This window comes from Felis catus, chromosome B4, assembly GCF_018350175.1.
Source record: "Felis catus isolate Fca126 chromosome B4, F.catus_Fca126_mat1.0, whole genome shotgun sequence".
Classification (NCBI taxonomy): Eukaryota; Metazoa; Chordata; class Mammalia; order Carnivora; family Felidae; genus Felis; species Felis catus.
Window position 1 is genome coordinate 74,888,861 of NC_058374.1, and position 23,214 is coordinate 74,912,074.

A 23,214-nucleotide genomic window follows, 5' to 3' on the forward strand; every position below is an offset into this window, starting at 1 on the left:
AATGTGCATATCAGTTCCATGGATTATTAGAAATGAGCATAAAAAGGTAGATACAAAGAATAACATGTAAACAGATGGAAAAGTAAAAATAAAAATATATGGGCTAAAAAAGATTACATGTATTGAATCATACGATGTATACCAAGCATGTACACAGACAAAAATTAGAAAAGGCCAGAGTTGAGTTGTTATGGTCAGCAGATTTTGAGTATAATTTCGTGTAACTGTTTATTATTAAGCAATTATTTTAAACTACAAGCAAATATTCTACCCAATGGAAAACCAACATATGAAATTACAAGCAAACACAGCCTGAGTTCAAATTGAAATACTAATGATCTCATTTCATTAATGATCTCATTTCATTATCCACTCAACTGTCCTTCCCCTAGAATGAGATGTCCAACCAGATTTCAGGCTCTCTGCTCATCAGAAAGGCCTTTCCAATAATAATGATGGCAGAGTTACTTTCTGAGCCAGTTAACTGATTTTTCCATACAAATTATGCACACCCTATGTGGAGACCATTTCCCATACCAGGAGAGGAAATCCAGAGCCCAGGGTAAAGTACCACCCACCTAAATGACATTTAAATATAATATAAATCTAAAAGATCATCATACTAACGTCTTTTTAGGGGAGGAGATCTCATCTTGCTGACAAAGAATCCTGAGGAAGCCAAATAACAATAATTATTATTTGCATTTCATATTTATAATCTCAATTTATCCTTATAAAAATCCCATTAGGGCAGGTTCAATGGTATTACTAGTATTCCCATATTTGCGGTAAGGTGAGGAGATTGAAGAATTAGTAGTGAAAAGACATGGGAAGACCACCATCATCTTCCTGGGTTGTAGTGCCAGGAAGCTAACCAACAAAAACCTCTTAGTTTCCCCAAGACAGAGCCAGAAGATAACTGTAAGTCCTAACCTTAGGAAGGGGGCAGATGGAAAGTCAGGCAGGCCAAGGACTAGGAATAGCCTAGAGAATGCGGACTTCTGTCATGGGTCACAAGCTGAATAGGCAAGCCCTTGAATATGCAAGCATGGCTGTGGCAGGTGCTAGACAGAAACATGTAGTTAACATTTCCTGCCCTGATAGAGGGACAAGCTTGTGTAGAAATAATTTTTTAGGATTCATGATTTCAAGCAAAATAAATAGGCTAGCTCTGTGCTTTAAATCCATCCAAAACAAATATCCTTTACATCATATATGCATATTAAAAAAAAAAAAAAAAAAGCCAAAACCAAAGCTGTACTGCTTTTCACAATGACATAATGAACAAGTAAGGAAATGGATTAAAAAAAAAACTTTTCCATTAAAAATATGTGGTTTGAGACTAGGTCAGTAAAGTATTATAGCAATGCTCCTTCCCCATTCACACACACAGTGATGTTTTATGGGAGAAAATACAATTTTGCTCTTGACAATGTTTTCACTTTGAGATAGTAAACACAAACAATTTGCTAGGAAGAAATCTGAATGGTATAAATGCCTTGACTCCAAGCAATGCGTCATACCTGAATAATAATTTGGATTATAAGCTGCACTTCTTGTAGAACATGTATAAGATCGGTCCAGATTTCCTTCCCTGGAAGGTAATATCTAAACAAAGCAAAAGATTTTTCGTAAATCATATTTTTACAATAAAATGGGATAAAAATTTATACTAGGAAAAATGTACCATTAAACAAGATTATGACATATTTCAAAATTCAATATAATTGTATTTTTATATATTATAAATAAACTACATACTAATAAGAAACAAAAATACATAAAGAGTCTGATGGAACTACTGAGGCTTCAAGGGGAAAAATGGGCAAAGTATCTGTTACACAACTTAATGCAAAGGATGTTCACTAGAAGGTAAATATACATGTGGTATATCCTGTTCTGCAAGCCAGCTGTATCATTTATCAAAGGGGGTGACAAAATGTACCTGTTTGGAATCTTTTGATAACTTCATACAGAAGTTCTTAATCAGGGGTGGGTACTGCACCCCAGTACCAATCTGGAAATGTGTGGATATATATTCAGTTAAATTATTAAAAATGATTATTGGGGGCAGATACTACAGGCATTTAGTGCCCAAGTGTCAAGAATGCTAAACATTCTGCTATGCTTGGAAGAGATTCACACAGCAAAAAATTGTCTCATCCATATTAGTAATGGCTTTCCTACTGAGAAAAACTGCTTTATTACTCAAACCTTAATGTGCAAATAAACCAGCTGAAGATTTTTTTCCTTTTTAAAAAAAGTATTCATTTTAGTTCCAGGTGTACACAATTATCCAAATTTTCTATGTGTTATGCTATACTCACCACAAATCTAGCTACCATCTGTCACGCTATATTCCCTATGCTGTGCCTTTTATTTCTGTGACTTATTCATTCCATAACTGGAAGCCTCTATCTCCCACTCACCGTCACCCATTTTGCTTCACTCCCCTCTCTACAACCATCAGTTTGTTCTCTGTATTTATAGATCTTATTCTGTTATTTGTTTATTCATTTATTTGTTTTGTTTTTTAGATTCCGCACGTGAGCTAAATTATATTTGTCTTTCTCAGTCTTATTTCACTTAGCATAATATTCTCTAGGTCTATCCATGCTATTACAAATGGCAAGATCTCATCCTTTTTAAATGCTATATAATATTCCATTTGTATATGTATACCATTCATCTATCAATGGACATTTAGGTTGCTTCCATATTTTGGCTATTGTAAATAACGCTGCAATAAACACAGGGGTGCATACATCTTTTTAATTCAGTGTTTTCATTTTCTTTGGGTAAATACCCAGTAGAGGAATTACTGGATCACATGGTATTTCTCTTTATCAGATAAAAAGTTTTAAAACTGTAGATTCTGACTGAGGAGGTCTGGGGTGAAGCCTGAGATTCCGTATTTCTAACAAGCTCCCAAGGGATGCTGTTGTTGCTGGTCCTTTGAGAAACTACACTTTTTATAGCACTGGGAAATCTCAGAGCCTCTGAATATTTACAAATTACCCATTTAATCCCAACAATTTTAAGACACTAGTTTAAAAGAACACTGACCTGTGTTTTCGTGATTATAATATGCATAGGAATAAAATGTTTTCTAAAATAAACAGTTCTCAAAGAACTCATACATAGCCTGGTTCTTGTTTTAACTTTAATATATCAAACAAAATTCAGAACACCAGAAATAGCAATTCTAAAAAGTTTATATATACATTCATCCTTTTGAGTATGGCATTTAAATTACATTAGATGAAAACTGAAACCAAAATAATTCATTAAATAAGGGAAGAAAATTATTCCTAACCTGATGGTCAGAAAGTGAAAGCTGGTCCTCTGGAAAACCTGTTTGTCCCAGGAGATGGGTTTTGAATATGGAGTTGTGGTTCACTAATGTTACTTCTCCAGCATCCATCCTCATCCTATCAGCAATATCATCTGCGAAAAGAATCCAGAATTAGTTCAAGTCATATAATTCTTCAATAACTACTTTCCTATGAACAAATCTTTTCACCTAATAAAAATGATTCCCAAAGAACAGCTCTATAGTCAAATAAAACCTCTTTCATAACTAACCATTGGCCAGCAATCTCAAAATGTCATTGTCAAAAAGAGGCCCATGTGCAGAAATTGGCTCATTTGGAATTGACTGAGATCATCTGCCAAACAGTTCAAAACCTGTATAAGTATTTAAAAAAAAAAAACAAACCACATTTAATTCAAAGTTTCTTTAAAAAATTAAATTTTCCCTAAAGAAACGTTGAATGTTTTAACTAGAAAAGAAGTAACTACTTAAAAACACACACACACACACACACACACACACACACACACGGAAAAAAACTCATCATTCAAAAACAAACACTCAAAAACAGTTCATAACTGTTTATTTTCTTTGTCTAACTCAAAAAGTGCTTAAAAATGAATCCACCTGAACTGTCTTTTCTGCAAAAAGTATAATGTATACATATGGCTCTTGACAGATATCAGCTCAATTACTATAATACTGTGGCAGAACCTTACTTTATAACCATCTTTGAGATCTTTGTTAATATAAGAGAATAGAAGCAAATGAGAGTGACAGAATTCAGTGACTTACACTGACATCAGCAATTAGAGAAAAGGGAAACAAATGACCAGGTAAGAGAGACGGTAGACTAAGCAAAAGGAAAAAACAGAAACAAGAGAGAAGACTAATGTGAATCTAAAAGGAGCACATGAGATGTTATAAGATGTGTAAGATCTAACTGTATAGACTGTTCAACCTATTCCTAATTGGCTACTAGTCCTGACTTTGTATCGATCCCCTTTCTAGACATGAAGAACTATGAATAATGCAAAATGTTGCATTCATAGTGAATTCTGAATGTTACCAGCTAAGTGAAATTTTAAAATTTACCCTAATCAAATTATTTATCACATAGATGGTGGTATAACATAGTACAAAAGAACCGGGACTCTGAAACCAGGCTGCCTGAGTTTATATTCTGGCTCTGCCAGTTATAGTTGTTTCTTAACTTCTGTGTCTCACTTTCCTTGTTGATATTAAACACCCTTGTAAGACAGTTGTAAAAAATTAAATGAATTAATATATTTTAAGTGCTCAGAACAGGGCCTGGCACATAGTAAATGTTTGCTGGTGTGTATTTGGCTTTTTCAATACAATGAATGAGAAAATGGTTCCAAATGATGCTATAAACAGTGTCTCAACCAAGAGTATTGTCTAGTATTACAGTATTACATAATTAAGTTGAGATCTCTCTTAAGATTATTATTAAGCACAAAGATGCAAATACTGAAAATGTTAAAAACAAAACAAAACAACAACATTTTTTCATTCCAACCTAACTAATCAGAGTAACTAAAAGACTCAATTACTACTTCAGAGTTAGACTTACCCATGTCAGGTCTTTTCACATCACTGACTTTAGCAAAGATACAAAGTTCTACAAAAGAAGACAGAAAACGGAAATGTGACATACTGGAACACCTCTTTCATACAATTATAGAATAGGAAGCCATTCAAAGTGACATTTGTGTTCTTAGGAAAGAAAAATATAAAATGGTAAGAAGAGATGACTTGATAGAGAAAACAGACACTAAAACTAACCTGAGGCAATCTGAAACATTTCCAGAACCTGAGCTGTATTAGACAGCAATTACAGACTACCCACAGAATGACAGAACATTACAGCAAGAAGCAAGTTGGGAGTGCCAAACCTTAAAGATTGATTTGTATATATATGGTCATAAAGTTAGTGACTGAACTGAAATTACAACCTGGAAATTCTTCACAAACTGTTCCTTTATTACCTCATGCTAAACCATTTAATTAAAAAGTGATAGATCTTGGGGCGCCTGGGTGGCGCAGTCGGTTAAGCGTCCGACTTCAGCCAGGTCACGATCTCACGGTCCGTGAGTTCGAGCCCGGCATCAGGCTCTGGGCTGATGGCTCGGAGCCTGGAGCCTGTTTCCGATTCTGTGTCTCCCCCTCTCTCTCTGCCCCTCCCCTGTTCATGCTCTGTCTCTCTCTGTCCCAAAAATAAAATAAAAGTTGAAAAAAAAATTAAAAAAAAAAAGTGATAGATCTTGTGGTGGTCCTATTAGACTTCTTTTCTAGAAGTTTTACTCAGTGGCCAAACATAAAGCTACTGACACTCTAAGAACAATCAAGGAATATTTCCCAATTGTACTAAAGTACTTTTCTCTCCCATCATTAATTAAACTGCTACAAACCAAAGCCCCTTTACGTACATGAAATTTTCTCCTCTGATGTATCCAATTTTCCCAGAAAAAGGAAGTTAGAAGCCTAACTGTGTGGAACTAGGTTAATAAACATGTCCTTGGCACCCAAGCTTCTTGGCAGATTGAAGAGGAGACTAGGGATGGTAGCAGTCACACTTATTACCGTCATAATCTCATTACCAAATTTTTAAAGTTTATTTATTTTTTTGAGAAAGAGTCCACATGCATGCATGCAAAAGCAGGAGAGGGGCAGGGAGACAGAAAGAAAGAATCCAGAGCAGCCTCCATGCCCAGCACAGAGCCCAAGGCAGGGCTCGATCTCAGGACTCTGAGATGACCTGAGCTGAAATCAAGAGTCAGTCGCTTAACCAACTGAGCCACCCAGACGCCCCACCATATTTTAAAAAGATTGAGCATATCATCAACTTTAGTTTGTCATCAACCTTATCAATCAACTTCATCAACTTTAGCAATATCAGGACTTCAATCTACTAAGGGCTAGATGATGATAACAGGTATTCCTTATGGTCACAATAATGAAATGCAGGCACAAAGGAAGCCTGCTTGAGCTTTTCTTGGCATAGCTACAGACTAAGCAGAGCAATCATCTGATTACCCAGTCTTGCTGGGGAGGGCTCCCAAAGAATTTAAGCCTTATATTCAGGCTTCAAATATATTTCCAAATGCTCAACGTAACAAAAGGCTTCTATCTGGAAATTTTCCAGGTATTCTTTCCTCTTCTTCCTTTTTAAATAAAGCAGAATCCCCTGGGTTCCACATTAATAATTAAAGCCCCACATTTACATTGTAACACAAATGCATCCAGCTTCTTCAGTGTGCTTATGTTACTTTCTCTTTGGCATTTGCCTTTATGTTAGAAGTAGGGATATCTTACTCCAAGATTCAACATGAAATGCTGGATCTGGAAACGTTAATGCCACCAAACTCTTGTAACCCTAAGATTTTTTTGCCTTTTAAGAAAAGTATTCCGGGGTGCCTGGGTGGCTCAGTCGGTTAAGTGTCAGACTCCTGATCTCGGCTCAGGTCATGGTCTCACGGTTTGTGAGGCTCTACGCTGAAAGTGCGAAGCCTGCTTGGGATTCTCTCTCTCCCTCTCTCTCTCTGCCCCTTTTCAGCTCACGTGCTCTCTCTCTCTCTCTCTCTCAAAAATAAACTTTTTAAAAAAGCATTCAAACAATACTTCCTAGTTCACACATTGTTCATTTAATTTACTAAAAGAATATAAGCTATTACAGCTACTCAGGTGAAGTCAATAGCTGAACACAAAACAATAGGAAATTTGAAAGAAAAAAAAAGATGGCGAAGTCCTGACAGTGACAAAATGTAACAAGTATGGCAAAACATGTATAAGCTTACATGCAAACAGGTGACTGTAAAAGAGAATGTCTAGAGCCACAATGAAGTTACTAGAAAGTATTTACTTGAGGAGAGGCGATTAGCTTTATCCAGGACCAAATGTGGTTAGAATAATTTATGATATGAGGAGGGAATGGAAATATGGAAATGACCAAGTGAATCATTCTAGTCTGAACTCTGGATATGTATATGGTACAGTTCGTAGCATACACCACGTATTTGCTTGTGTTTCTCGTATTTTCACATGCCATCTCTCCCAGTTAGACTCTAACACCTCAACACTGTAACGCCCTAAAACACTGAGTATTCAATTCCTTTCATACACAAACATTTACTCTGCACCAATTACATACAAGGTATTAGGAATACAAAGATGAGTAAGAAATGGTCCCTGCTGCTGAAACACTGTCAACTGGGGGGAAGACAGATCCATAAAAAGATCCTCATAGCAAGAAAATAAAGCCAGTGCAATTGGTAGGAGGCGTGGGAGTCAGGTAAAGAAAAGACTTTCAAAGCAGTAGTCGAGTTACATCACCTTGGCCTGAAGTGGCAGAACCTGTTTTTTAATCCATTTGCTCCCTCTAGACTTAACTCATCAGATGGGTGACATGAAGACCATGTCTGCAGTCGGGATGAATTGGAATGGGGGGGGGGGGGGGATGAAAGAGGCTTCTCAAGAGAAAAATGAAATGAGGCTCCCAGACTGGGACTAAAGGGGAAAAAGGGATCTCTCAACTGGAAGAAGATTCAGGGATCATGCTTAAGAGAGGCATAAGGTTTCACTGTAACTGTAATTCCAAATTCTGTGTAATCTACCTTTCAACAGGAGCCCGTGACACCAACTAGCTCCACAAAGACTGAGGAGACGGTGTGATCTACTCCGTTCAGAATATCCAATTAGAACAAAGACGCGAAGTAAAGTAAGTGGTAGCCTCTATAAGGCTTTATATACATTTTATAAGCACCCCCCCCAAATAAGTGTACCAAACGTGAAGTGAAATGACCTCAACAAGGCTGACTTGAAAGTGATAAAGGAGTAAGTTATTGCCAACGAGATAAGTGAAAATACTGCAAAGGCACCGATAAACAGAAATCACCAAACTGAAGAGAAGCCGGGCATATAACCCAGAGAGACCACGTTAGGGCACACCAAGAAAGAGACGGTTCAAGGGAATTACCAGGAGGCGATGAGCCAGGTAAGCAAACCGTGGCAGTTAAGGGGGTTTTCATAACCTGGGCAGGAGGGTCCAGACGTTTCTTTCTGGTGGTGGCACACTAGCGATATCACGTCTCAGGGAGATACCACAGAGTAAAAGAGTTGGAGAAATGTTTACGGGAGACGCAGAAGTAGTCGAGAAATATCACTCAGGTCTCAAGGAAGGCGGGAGGTGAAGCAGGTGTAACAGAAAGCTGAGCTTCCCGGTGAAAACAGCTTTCCCGTGAGAGAAGACCCTGCTCGGGCGGGAAAGCCCCGAAATCCCAACCGGCCTTTTTGCCCCCAGGAGGGCTGGGCGCCGAGATGGGGCCTGTGGTAACGACAAGGGAGACGGCCTCTCGCCGGCCCGGGAGAAAGAGGCCTGAAGGAACGGCCTCGGGAAGCCTAACTAACGGCCGCCGGCCACATCCCGGCCGGTGGATAGCCGGGGGGAGGGGAGGTGGTCCCAGGGGGCGGGGCAGAGGAAAAAGCGCCGTCCCCACAGCCCTCCCAGCTTCCGCCCAGCCCAACCCAGGCCGCTGGGCCCGGACCGGCACTGCCTCCCGGCCCAGGCTCCCTCCATCCTCACCCCTCCCCCAGCTTCCCGCCGCCACTCACCGAACCGGAACCGGCTGCTATGCGAAGGGGTTTCCGGCCGGGCGCGGAACGCAAAACCCGGGAACCGCCGCGAACCGGAACAACCTCCACAACACCGGAAGAGCCGTCCGGTGGCTGTGGAGGGGCGGGGGTGGGGCGGGAGGTCAAAGAGCAGAGTTGAGGACTCGGGGGACGCCTGCGCAGTGTGGCCAGGCCTGAGAAGCCCGGGGACCATCTAAGGCTGAAGTCATAGTTTCCCTGTTCCCCTTTCAGTTTGGGATTTTTTCTCGTTCCCGTTCTCGTTCTCGGATTACTGTTAGTGTGCCCGTTGTCCTTCGCTTTTTCCTGTTCCCTCGATCCCCTTGCACGCCGTCTTCTGGTTCCGCTTGGCGATTTTTGCTCTCGCTCAGGTTTCCATGGCAGCTTTTTGCTGTGGCCGTCAATCGGAGGAAACTTGTGGCCACTTTGACGGATGTGGACCTGAGAGCTAACTCGAGCTCTATACCGTGTTTCATTGAGAATCACGGAACGTTAGTGCTTGTAGGAAATATTTTAATCTAACGGTTTCAGGGAAGTGAAGTCATTTCCCAAAGTTATAAAGTGCATGGGAGATCTGGGACTAGGAAACACGTTTTTTAATTTGCAGGCCTGCAGTCTTTGCACTACATCATGCTTGATTGGCCATTCGGGAGAAGAAAAAAAAAAGCAGTTTGGGATTAGTTTAAGTTAGATTCTGGAAACTTGTGGCACTTTACAGACCTCTGGAAGAGTTTGAAACATAGGGAGAGGTGTGAGGAAAGCTATTGGCGGTCCACCAAAGACCTACTTTTCCGAGTAAAAATAGAAAAGGATCCAGGAGTCTGCCCTCTGAAGAACTAAATGGCCCTGGTGTTGCTCCTGTGACTGAATGGATTAACATATAATCTGTGCTCTACTTAAAAAAAAAAAAAAAAAAAAAAATTGGAAGAAATATGTTTATTCATTCAGACTTTTTACAAAGTCCTTCAACTTGGCCTCTGGACTCAGGCCCTGTCTAGAAGGCTTGGAGAAATGCTTCTGAGTAGACCCTTTAGACCTCAGAAGTCTGAGCTCAGACTTTATTAAAAGAACGGGAGTCTCTGTAGGCCCCAGCCTCTTACCTACTCTGGAAAAAAGGAGATGCTTGCTGAATTCAGGAGATCTTGCCCTGTCAAATACATAAAAGTAGATTATTTGCATCACTTCACATGCTGATACTACATATTGTCATGTAGTATTGGGCATACCTGATCCGTATCAGTTTTGTCCATCTTAAATCATTCCATAGATCTGTTCATATGGATTAAACTCCGTCTCTATTTCTAGGAGACAGCGATGCATAAGGAGGAATTTCATCTGAAATTTTTCATGTGTGTGATTCAATCTCGCGGGTTAGTCAGGACTCCTCAGAGCACAGGTACCATTGTCTCCTGATTATACACCAGTGACAAATGGGTTCTCTTGCAAGAATTTTGATACAGGATGTAAAATTTACTAGTCTAAATGTAGGCTTTAGGGGTCAACTGACTTTATTCCATCCCCACTATCGTAAAATATTTGTCACTGAGTCATGTCTCTTCCTTGCACAAGTATCAACTGAGATTTTGGTCTGATATGTGGAAATAGGCCCAGGCAGGTAAGGAGGACTTGGGAGTTAAGGAAGAACAAAATTTATAGCACATGACATGGTAGTTGATTTCTCTGTCCTTTGTGAATTATTTTAACCTTTCTGGGCTCATCTGTGGGAGTCCTGGTTACAATTGTCATTGATACTCTAAAACCTATAAGATAGAGTTCCAAAGAAAAATGGCTTTCTATTACATCTCAGTCTCAAAGTATCTAGAGATATGTTCTGCTTTTCTCTCATTTATGTCAAAGGAGTAGAACCTTTTTCAGGTAAGATAATATTGAGAAAAGTCATCACTTCTCTAATTTTTCACTGAATTATGGAAAAAAGGCCCTGGACAGCTGAGAGTTACAGAGAAAATGAAGGAGAATAAGTAGCACTTCCTTCCCTGAATCCCACCTTGAGGATAACCTCAAGTAACCTAGAGATACTGCTTTTCAGGGGGAGAAGCTTCAACTTCCAGCATGCTCATACAAAAGCCACCACCTGAGATAGACAACATGAAGTATCTACATGCTACGGATGGTCCAGACACTGTGGAAGGCATACCTATTTTGAAAACTGGTGAGGCATGTAGTTAAACAAGGGGGTGGGGAGAGGTGGAAAGGAGTGTTGGAAAATGAAGTTTATGCATACATTATAAATTAGGATACAACTACCAAATTTGAAATATGAATTAAGACACAAGGGAGAAAGTGTGTGTGTGTGTGTGTGTGTGTGTGTGTGTGTGTGTGTGTGGTGGAGGGGACATAGAGAAAGTAGAAGATCATCTGGGAAACTAGAAAGAGGGACAGTTCTCTCTATGAAGAACACCTTAATTTAGTCAATAGTAATTCAACTGGCTCATAACTGTAAGGCACTAATCTAGTTTATACTATTATTAGCAACCTGGATATGTAAAAATGTGAAACTCAATGGACTATATAAAGGAGTTATTATATTGCAAAGTGATTCCAAATATTGTAAAAACTACTCACCTTAGGAATCCATTTAGTAACAAATTTCTGTTGTATATTTTAAATAGTGTTTAACTCACAATTTATATGAAACATTGGAAACACATCCCTAGGTTTCCTCTCAAATGAAATACATCTATATTGGAGTCAGTTCACTGCAAACATTGCATTCCCACATGTGCCCCAAAATAGACTAGAAATGATAGAGACATTGTACAAATTATACATATAAGACATAACCTTGTCATTTTTCTAATAGTTTACAGTTTGACAGATTATTTAGTCCAGATTATTTAGTCCAACTCCTTATATTTCAGGAAGAAATTCAAGTCTAAAGTGATCTTCCTCAAGAACTTAAATTCATTGGAATAATTAGTCTCAGCACCTGTGAAATATATTGCAGCATTTATCCAATAATCTTTTGAGCAGTTACTATTCAAAGTCATTATTCTAGGCTCAATAGCTGTGAACACAAACTAGCATTTTCCCTTTCCCCCAGGAGCCTCTGATCAAGAAGGGAGTTAAGTGAAGAGCTTGATAGTTTTGAGTAAGTGAGTAAGTGAAGTGCTTGATACCTTTGGTTCGAAATGAGTGAGTAAGTGAAGTAAGTAAGTGAAGGGCTGGATACCTTTGGTTCAAAATGTTGAATTTCAAAAGAGGATGCCACAGAGATGTAGGGAAGGCAGGGACCAACTGACTGCTTAGGCAGAGCTTCACTGAACTCTAGCAGGGCACCATGTAGGCAGGGCACTATGGTCCAAGAGCCAGTCCTAAGCTTTGAAATGCATAAACTATGGCTTAATTCAGTCTCATAAGTGAACCTAGAGTTAACCATACTCACAAGAAAATGGTTTATACACAAGAATATCAACTTATGAAGACTTTGGAGTAATATGTATCTATATATGACAACGATGTGGGGTCTGTGTCCCTTTAATCAGACTTGCTTTGCCCATCCATAAACAGCTGTTAGGTATAAGAAATAAGCCCAGCTGGTGGCCTTGTCCTACAGTTCCTTGAATTTGTATAGATTATTTCTTATTCCTTTATCTTCCCTGCTTTTCTCATTCTCATTTTGCTCTATACCTAATACTCACTTCAGACCCTCTTAGCTCTGATGACTCATTTGGACCTGCTTCTGTGGTTTGAACTCAGCATTATCCCATGGAAAAAAATTCTGATGTTAACTTCTGCCTTTAAGCACTGAGACCCCAGGTAAGAGCTACAGTGAATCCTTCCAGCTTTCCCACTAGAGATGAAGAATCAATATTGGGACCTCTGTTCCTCCTTATCTGTCTCTCTCCCATCTGCTTCCCTTTGTTTCCTTCCTTCCTTCTTCCCTTCCTCCTTTTCTTCCTCCTTCTCTACTTCCCTCCTTTTTATTCCTTCCAAGAAAATTGGCTGAGCGCATACTATGTCCGGCACTATAGTTGGCACTGGGAATAAAGCAGCAAACAAAACAAGTACGTTGCCTACTTGCATGAAGTTTTAGTCTTGTGGGAGTAAGAAGTAATCACATAATCACACACAGTGGGATTATTCGAATGGTCCTAGTACCATGGAAAACAATAATATTACATAATTAGAATGTAAAAACAGGGTACCTAACCTGGCCTGAGAGGTTGGAAACACCTTTTCTAAGGAAGTCCTGAAAGATGAGTGTGACTTAGCCAGGAAGAGGGGGTAGAAAAGCTTTTTGGGAAAGAGGACAGTAGAATCTGAGTTGAGAAGGAGTTTGGCTCATTAGAGGAATAGAGAAGACCAGTAGAACTTGGGTGAGGGAAGAGTAGCTGGAGAGTGAACTATAAGAATAGTATAAGAGCCAAATCATGCTATGCCTTCTAGGTCAAATCACTGAAGAGTGACAGGTCTGGCCCCTGGGTTGAAGATGAATTGGAGGGGGCAAGAGTGGTCACCTGATCTGGTGGGATGGCAAATGTCACTGTCTTGCTCCATTCCTCACGTAGGGCATGAGTGAGGAAATCATGCCATCAAATAGCATGGTTGGCAGAGGTAAGCCCAGAGCTACTGATGCCAAAACACCCCCAAAGCCTGGCCTGGCGTCCCTCAGCTGCTGCTGCTGCTGCCAGCCTGAAGAATGCATAGGGACTCCTTCTAGGATGGTCAGCTTCTTGCCCCAAGTGAAGCTATATGTGGACATGCTGAGCTCTAATCCTGAAGAAAAATGGAACACATTTTGTTTCTAATCTCACACTTGGCAGGGAAGCAGCTGCAGTTACTATTTTCTCCAAATCCCTGCACATTAGAATAGACAGCTCTGCCTGTACTATGATGAGGCAGGCTGTGTGTGTGTGTGTGTGTGTGTGTGTGTGTGTGTGTGTGTTTCTGGCCTTTAGAGGGTCAGTTCCTAACATAGGGAAGCCATTGGTTCCCACACTGGGGCACAGCAAAGGAGTGAGTCACCTAGGCCCTAACCTTTGCAAAGAATGGTGGTTAGAATTCCCGGGGAGCCGAGAGTGTAAGACCATCATCTCCAGCAGAATGGCTCATGGGCAGCAGGTAGCTTTGTGGGCCAGACTCTGGTCCAGCGGATCCAGCTGCCCACTAGACCTAGAGCCTCTCCTCTGCATATACCACTCCTGTTCACTGATGGACAGCCGGCCTTAGTAACCTGTGACTCCTGAGATGACTACATATCGGGCTGCAAATGAGGGAGCATACCAGACACCCATCTGCCCCTGTGTTACCACTTCTCCTTGGAAGGGTAAGACCTTACTACCAGATTCCTCACTTCAGTTAGGCTATCTGTCACCAGCATGGCCGACGTTCCCCCCACCATTCTGTTCTTTTAACAGTGAGACCATCAAACCTGCTCACGCCCTGGTTTATGCAGACCAGGATGCAAAGTTTCTCCAACACTGTGAATGCAACTGATACGTAAAGATGTCACCATAGCCAAAGTTTCTTCCAAGCAGGTTATACTGTTTTCTGCATCAGACACAAGATTCTCCATATACAGATGCCATGTTATAAGTGACCCAAGAACCTGTACCCTTGTTGAAGGAAAATCAGTGGGGGTTCTGCCTCTATAAAGATCATCTTAGTCTCAACTAGTTGCCATTCAACATTGATCTCCTGGTCCCAACCTTCTAGGACCAGCTGCAGAGAACTTAAGTTTTCATGAAGCTGAAACTCTCAGGGCTCTTTAAATGTAAACTGAATTGGGAAGATCATTGAGTAAGAAAATAGCCTTACAAATTCTCTTCTTTCAGTCAAATATGCAAGGATACCATTAGACCTGTGGAACACTTTTTCCCCCCAATCAATCTTTTATTGATTAATAGAGAAAATCTCATGCATCCTCTTAGGCCACCCTACTCTGGGTGGTCCCCTATCAAACTGCCTCTCAAGTCAACCCAGATAAATAGATTTAAGAACTAAATATATATTCCTTGGAATATAGTGCTTACTAAAACATCTAACCCTTTCACATGCTTGATGAGGTATTAGTAGATCTGAAGTGGAAGACTCCCAGGATTGTCTTATGTAATTATTATTTGTCTTCTCTGTTCTGATACCCACCCCCCCCCCCTCAAAGCTTACCTCTTTAAGGAAAGAAAAAGTTTATCTGGTCTAAGCTTGAGGCTACATATCTTAGCTGAAGAGTTTATTTTCCTCTGCCTTAATCAAGGCTTGAAGTTAGTGCCTTCAGCCTATAGTAGAGGTCATCTGGACACCTGTGACTTCTTTCCTGAGCTAGCTTTCCCAAGAATTTGATAGTAATTGGTGAAAATGACTTCATAGGACCTATTCAAGCCTTTTTGGCATGCAAGTTCATTTTTCAAGTGATGGTGTTCTCAGACCTCCACAACTTGGAACAATTGTTCTCAAACTTTATCGTGCATCAGAATACCTGGAGGGTTTGTTAAACCACATTGCTGAGACCCCAGCCCTAGAGTTTTTGATTCAGTAGGTTCCAGGTCAGACCCAAGAATTTGCATTTCTGACAAATATCCAGATAATGCTGAATCTGCTAAACTGGCATTGTCTTAAACCAGTGCCCTACATCAGAAACATTAGTATCAGTGGCTGGTGGCGGCTGCTCTGTCTCCAGGAGTCATCCTCTCCCAGCCAGAGCCAAAGATGACTCTCTAGTGCAGACAGTGGTTTACTGTCTATGCCCAGGGTCTCTCCTTAAGGAGTTTTCCATTCTGGTGGAAGGAAACATAATTACTAGATGAGATCTAGGAGTTTTGTAGGAGTGAGAGGACCAGATAGATGTTCCAACTCAGAGAGAGGCTCATACCCAATTGCTGCATGTATTTCACAACATCAACCCACCACATCATTGTAGCCCATTTACAATTCTGAGTCAAGTCCAAAGGAAATCTTAGTGATCCTCTGGTATGACACTCCTACCTTATTCCTGTTTTAGAACCTTTGCATTTGCCCTTCTCCCTATCTGAAAGCTGTTCCTCCAAAGGTAGCATGGTTTTCTTTCTTGTATGTTCAAACCTCTTCCTAGAATGTCATCTCAGCAAGGTTTTTCCAGTCCACCCTATTTAAGATAGCACCTTTGTCACTCTGCTTCTTCTTTTTTTTAAGTTTACTTATTTAAGAGGGAGCAGGTGTACAGCAGGGAATTGGCAGAGAGGGAGACAGAGAGAGAGAGAATCCCAAGCAGGCTCCACATTGCCAGCACAGAGCCCAACACAGGGCTCAAACTCACAAACCACGAGATCATGACCTGAGCCAAAACCAACTGACAGAGCCACCCAGGTGCCCCTGTCACTCTGCTTCTTTGCTCTGCTTTATTTTTCTTCAAAGCACATATCACTACTTGATTTATTTGTTTATTATCTGTTTTCCTCACTAGAATGTATGAGGACAGATCTTTTTTTTTTTCCATCCTGGATCCCCTTGAGTCTAGAACAGTGCCTACCATGTAATAGGTGCTCAGTATTTGCTGACTGAATGTGTGAAACCTAGAGTAATGCTATTTCCTATTCTTCTGGGTTAGAGTCATACCTGGACAACTGCCATACCTACTTCTCATTCCCAAATGTCCTGGTACACCATTACTAGCATCCTTAACATCATCTTCATCATCTCATCACAGTGGTCTAAATGTAGATCTGTACTCATTCCATAGTCATGACACCATCCTTGTGGTAATGAATGGGCTCATGAGTATGGCATACATCATTCTCTTTATTGCCCCCCCCCCCAATCTGTGCCAGCGTTAGGTAATCATTGTCAAAGAGATGTTCTGTCTTCATGATCTACTCAACTTTCTGGTAATAATGTCTAGCTTTATACTGGTTTGGAGGGTACTGTCCAAAGCTTTCTATATCTTCATTTACCTACCCACTACTTAGCAGAGCTAACGGTCAGGGCATATGAACCACATACTTTAGAATACTTCAGCTGGTTTACTGAAGTGCCCTACTAGCTCAGGATGCTAGTAATGGTGTACCAGGACATTTGGGAATGAGAAGTAGGTATGGCAGTTGTCCAGGTATGACTCTAACCCAGAAGAATAGGAAATAGCATTACTCTAGGTTTCACACATTCAGTCAGCAAATACTGAGCACCTATTACATGGTAGGCACTGTTCTAGGGGATCAGTGGATGGAAAAAGGGGATCCAGGATGGAAAAAAAAAGATCTGTTCTCATGGAGCTTACATTCTAGTGAGGAAAACAGATAATAAACAAATAAATCAAGTAGTGAAAGTGCTTTGAAGAAAAATAAAGCAGAGCAAAGCACCTATCTAGGTGTTGCAGAATTGTCTTTAAACATCTTTGGACACTTCTCTCCTCCAGAATGCCTTCTTTTATAATAACTATAATTTTTGCACCTACTCTCTGCCTAGACTTCATGCCAACATCTCAGTAGCTAACTGGTATCTGGAGAGTTCTGTGAAGTCCAAGAGGACCTTCTAAATACCTTCCTGTTCTTCCTGTTTAATATAAAGAATATGCCTTTCATTGTTTGTTACCAAGGCATGACATATGAGGTGAGATATCATTTGGCATTTCTATGTGCATATTAGCTTTTCCTGACATGCTGAAAACAGGAAGACCACCACCAGATAGTACAAGAAAGAAGAAATAGTGGATTTTAACCACATGGGCTTCTCAGTCCAGCTGGCCTTCTTTTGGGTTCAGTCCTTTTTTTTCCCCCTCATTGTCTGCCAAGTCCTCTAAATTCTGAATTTTAGCTACCAACCGCAACAACTGAATAAAGCTGATTATAGTTGGACAAAGTTCTAGATTTCCACCAGCCCCCTAGTTACCTAAATCATTAGAACAGGCATAGGCCCCCTTGAGAAGCCTATCAGAGGGCCCCAGTGCAAACCGAGGACATTTCAGCTTTCTCCTTTAGAGGAAGTGTCCAGGGTATCCTTTTTCAGCCCCATTAAACCACACCAGCAATGAAAGTAATCTTGGAATGAGTTCAAATTCAGCTGCTGGCTTAGTTTGTTTGCCTGGAGAATTTGTTGGTCTCATCTCTTTTTTTGTCTATCTAACTTGCTGCTTTGCTCTTGTAATTCCTGGTCCTAAACTCTAATAGGCTGTGCAATTTACTCCTGACACTTTATTTAGGCACCCTAGTTTGTATGGCAATGTTTAGACCTCTTCCTCAACCCCCTCTTCCTTAGCCACCATACTGTGTTTACCTGTAGGCTTCATGTACCTGTCTGAGGGATGCTTCTCAGCCTCCCCCATTAGAGGGATGAGGGTTGGACATATGTCATATTTCCTACAACTGCCCAGATCTCAAAATTCTCTCCCATCATCAATCTACCATAAAATTATGTATCCAAATTTTGATATGTAAGATAAATCAACCATAGCCAGCTAAAATACCCTTTACAAGTTGTTCACATTCCTTAGAAACTATATTTGAAATTTAAAAGTTGGTTGATAAACAGAAAAGTAGGTAAAAGTGAAACATATGGTCTTGGAATTTAGGATTAAAATTAAAGAAAATCTATTTTTATTTATTTTATTTTATTTTTTATTTTTTTCAATATATGAAATTTATTGTCCAATTGATTTCCATACAACACCCAGTGCTCATCCCAAAAGGTGCCCTCCTCAATACCCATCACCCCCCCCCCCACACACACACACACACGCACCCCATCAACCCTCAGTTTGTTCTCAGTTTTTAAGAGTCTCTTATGCTTTGGCTCTCTCCCACTCTAACCTCTTTTTTTTTTTCCTTCCCCTCCCCCATGGGTTTCTGTTAAGTTTCTCAGGATCCACATAAGAGTGAAAACATATGGCATCTGTCTTTCTCTGTATGGCTTATTTCACTTAGCATCACACTCTCCAGTTCCATCCACGTTGCTACAAAGGGCCATATTTCATTCTTTCTCATTGCCATGTAGTACTCCATTGTGTATATAAACCACAATTTCTTTATCCATTCATCACTTGATGGACATTTAGGCTCTTTCCATAATTTGGCTATTGTTGAGAGTGCTGCTATAAACATTGGGGTACAAGTGCCCCTATGCATCAGTACTCCTGTATCCCTTGAGTAAATTCTAGCAGTGTTATTGCTGGGTCATAGGGTAGGTCTATTTTTAATTTTTTGAGGAACCTCCACACTGTTTTCCAGAGCGGCTGCACCAATTTGCATTCCCACCAACAGTGCAAGAGGGTTCCCGTTTCTCCACATCCTCTCCAGCATCTATAGTCTCCTGATAAGGAAATCTATTTTTAAAGAGCTAATCACTGTTTCATTATCTCATCCATCTCTCTAATGCTGGAATATTTGTATCCCTTAGTGTTTTACTCAAGAACAGTACAAATAAACAGTGACAAATTCTTACTATCCAGGTTATATTTTCTCTTAATTCATTTACCCTCAATTAATATATTCATGTCATAAGAATTTGATACATTATAATTCTTAGTTGGGTTATTTATTTCTTTAATTATATCCCAGGTCCAGTGAAATGTAAACTTCCTGTGAACCTTTGATAGTCCCTCCAGATTTAAACTCGTAGGAGTTTATTATAACTCATTACCTGGCACAGTGGCTAGCATATAATGAGTCCTCAATAAATGTTTGTTGAATGTATGAATTAATAATGAATAGGGATTTCTCAAGATTCTTATTAGGGAGACATTTATATAGGGCACCTGGATGGCTCTTGATTCTGGCTCTGAGCTGACAGTGTGGAGCCTGCTTGGGATTCTCTCTTGCCCTCTCTCTATGCCCCTCCTCTGCTTGCACACACTCTGAATTAATTAATTAATTAATTAATTAATTAATTAAAGTTATTTTAAAAAGTGGAGGACATTTATAGCTATTTCTCAATATGATGTATTTTTCCCATCAGCTGTCTCTATTTTGTGTTGGTTTTTACTAGCATAATTCTCAGAAAATAACATCTTCAAGTTTGGAGATTGCACTAAGATGACCATAAGCAAGGCCTAAGTACTTCTGAGAAAATGCTTCTGTTCTGGCACTCCCACCCCCAACTGACCTGAAAGTTCCCTACGTGCCTTTTGAGATAGTATTTCCTTGATTTGTGCTTACATAGTTTTCCAGAAACTCCTGGGCATGATTGATCCCTGGACAGAAAAAGGAGTCTAAAGGATCAAGTGTCTTGGGATAAGACTATAAGTAACAGTGACATTTCCTTGCTTTCACCTAGTTAAGGTAGACTAATTAATACAGTAATTCATTAAGAACACTTTCAATGAAGACTTAAGAGTTGGTTTTGGGTAGGGGCACTTGGCTGGCTCAGTTGGTAGAGCATGTGACTCTTGATCTTGGGGTTGTAAGTTTGAGCCCCACATTGGATATAGAAATTACTTAAAAATAACGTTTTTATTATTATTTTTTTTAATGTTTATTTTTGACAGAGAGAAAGACAGAGCACGAGAGGGGGAGGGGCAGAGAGAGAGGGAGACACAGAATCTGAAGCAGGCTCCAGGCTCTGAGCTGTCAGCACAGAGCCCGAAGCGGGGCTCAAACTCACAGACCACGAGATCATGACCTGAGCCAAAGTCGGACGCTGAACCGACTGAGCCACCCAGGCACCCCTAATAATAAAATATTTTTTTAAAAAAAGAGTTAAGAGGTGCCTAGGTGGCTCAGTCAGTTGAGCGTCCAACTTTGGCTCAGGTCATCATCTCATGGTTCATGAGCTTGAGCCCTGCATTAGATTCTGTCCTGACAGCTCAGAGCCTGGAGCCTGCTTCGGATTATGTGTCTCCTTCTCTCTCTGCCTCTCTCCTGCTTATTCTCTGTCTCTCTGTCTCTCCCCCCAAAACAAATAAACAGTTAAAAAACAAGCAAACAAATAAACAAAGAGTTGGTATTTGGTAGAAGGAGGCAGGAATGGATTTCTTCTCAAATTTCAATCTTTATGTTAAAGTTAGAAACTCCAGAATGTAGGGGGAACTTTTCCAGCTTTTCCTTTCCCAAAACTTTGACATCTTTATTGAGATATAGTCCACATATCATAAAATTCACCTACTTAAAGTATATAATTTGGGCTTTGGAATTCCAACTTCTCATTCCTCATGTAAGTAGCTTGGAAGTCATCACCACATCAATAAGTAATAAGTAAAAGTAAAAAGACTGAAATATTAACAGTTCTTCTTGGATTCATAAGAAACTGCTAGCCCCAAAGTTGGAGAGACAGATAGACAAGTAGAGTTAATCACAGGTTCCTAGAGCAGAGACGCATGAGCGGAAGTCTTCTCGGAACCAGTGATGAGGTAACAAGTTGTTGGAGGCTCAGTGTAGAATTCCGAGAGTTGAAAACTACAGGGGGACCGAGTCAAAGGGAGTCCCCATAATACTGTGAGATTTTCTTTCAGGAGCTCAATTAGATTCTCACAGCAATATCAGAAAAATCCCCTGGAGCTTCCAACAGGGTGAGGAGAAAAGGAAACATTTGAAATACATGAGAGCATTCTTTTCCTGTTAACAAGCCCCGCCTTCAGAGGAAACTAGTTAACCAGGGCCTAACTGACCTGAGGAGGAAAAATACCCAACTCTAGCCCATTCTAGCCATCCTGTCCCACCTAAAGGGAGAAAAACCTGAGAAATGCTTGTGAAGTTCACAGTCTAGAGGCATAAGCTGAAATGTAATCATAAGACTATAGAATGCTTCCTTTCCTCACCACATCTTATCACCACATGACTAAAGGCCTATGTACAGCACTTCTTTTTACCCATTACATCATGTCTGGCTATCAAGAAAAAATTACAGGCATATAAAAAGGCAAAAAACACAATTTGAAAAGACAGAGCAAACATCAAAACCAAACATGGCAGGGATGTTGGCATTAGCAGACTAGGAATTTTAAAAACCTATGACTAATGTACTAAGGACTGTAATGAATAAAATAGCATGCAAAACAGAGAAGCAATGTAAGCAGACAGATGGAAATCCTAAGAAAAAGCACCCCCTCCCAAATGCCAGAAATTTAAAAAAAAAAAACACTATAACAGAAATGAAGAATGCCTTTTGTATTAGTAAACTGAACATGGCTGAGGAGAGTCTCTGAACTAGAGGATATATCAATACAATTCTCAAAAACCAAAAAGAGAGAGAGAGAGAGAGAGAGAGAGAATGAAGACTGAAGAACATATAACAGAATACCCAATGACTGTGGTACAACTACAACAGATGTAACATACACATAATCAGAATACCAGAGGGAGAAAAGAAAGAGAGAAAGGAACAGAAGAAATATTTGAATCAACAATGATTGATAATTTCTCCAAATTAATGTCAGACATCAAACCACAGATCCAGGAAGCTCAGTAATATGCTAAATAAATAAATAAATAAATAAATAAATAAATAAATAAATAAAATCAAGCTCCTACACCTAGGTATATTATTTTCAAATTACAGAAAATCAAAGATAAAGAAAAAGTACCAGAAGCCAAAGGAAAAAAACACCTTACCTATAGAAGAGCAAAGATAAGAATTACATCTGACCTCTTCTCAGAAACTATGCAACCAGGAAGAGAGTGAAGTGAAACATTTGAAATGTAGAGAGAATAAATCAGAACCAGAATTCTGTACCCTGCAAAACTATTGTTTAAAAGTGAAGAAATAGACTTTCTCAGACTAATTGAGGGAATTTGTTGCTAATTTGGGGGTTAAGGGCACAGTTGAAAATCTATATATAACTTTTTATTGCCCCAAAACTTAACTACTAATAGCCTACTGTTGACTGGAAGTCTTACTAATAACATAAATGGTCAATTAACATATTTTGTATGTTATATATATTATATTCTCACAATAAAGTGAGCTAGGGAAAAGATAGTGTTATTAAGAAAATCATAAGAAAAAAAGCGAATCATAAGGAATAAAAAATCCATTTACGGTACTGTAAAAAATCTGCATATAAGTGGACCTGCACAGTTTAAACCAGTGTTGCTCAAAGGTCAACTGTATATGCTTATGTATGTTTATATATAACTGAAATGAATGACAGCAATGGTACAAGGGATAGGAGAAAGGAATTAGGATTATTTTGTTATTTTAGGTATTCACACCACTCGTGAAGTGGTATAGTGCTACTTGAAAGTGGACTTAGATTAGTTGTACATAAATATTGCAAACTCTAGGGCAGCCACTGAAAAAGTAAAAAAGCATTACTGATATGCTAAGAAAGGAGAATGGAATGATATAGACTGCTCAGTTAAAACCACAAAAGGCAGAAAAAGAGTAGAAGA

General features: G+C 39.8%; 2 protein-coding genes across 10 annotated transcripts in view; one reads left to right on the forward strand and one right to left on the reverse strand.

Annotated features, from left to right (window-relative positions):
* SENP1 (SUMO specific peptidase 1) overlaps positions 1–9,158 on the reverse strand; it is a 63,736-nt gene extending 54,578 nt beyond the window's left edge. For 3 of the 8 annotated variants that reach the window (XM_023256995.2, XM_045061681.1, XR_006600690.1), the window contains exons 1-5: positions 8,945–9,158; positions 4,908–4,955; positions 3,317–3,447; positions 1,524–1,608; positions 628–669 (exon numbers count right to left, since the gene is read on the reverse strand). In XM_023256995.2, coding sequence (XP_023112763.1) covers positions 628–669; positions 1,524–1,608; positions 3,317–3,447; positions 4,908–4,955; positions 8,945–9,158 — 520 coding nt within the window. Of the gene's footprint in view, positions 1–627; positions 670–1,523; positions 1,609–3,316; positions 3,448–3,585; positions 3,688–4,907; positions 4,956–8,309; positions 8,924–8,944 lie in introns of those variants that run through there. The other 5 variants (XM_045061682.1, XM_023256998.2, XM_023256999.2 and 2 more) reach the window with 5 other exon arrangements.
* Positions 9,128–23,214, forward strand: part of PFKM (phosphofructokinase, muscle) — a 44,719-nt gene continuing 30,632 nt past the window's right edge. Inside the window, exons 1-3 of one of the 2 annotated variants that reach the window (XM_019834856.2) lie at positions 9,128–9,238; positions 10,268–10,358; positions 11,010–11,132. In XM_019834856.2, the coding sequence (XP_019690415.1) occupies positions 10,277–10,358; positions 11,010–11,132 (205 nt within the window). In that variant the 5' untranslated portion in view covers positions 9,128–9,238; positions 10,268–10,276. Of the gene's footprint in view, positions 9,239–10,267; positions 10,359–11,009; positions 11,133–23,214 lie in introns of those variants that run through there. The other variant, XR_002159699.2, reaches the window with a different exon arrangement.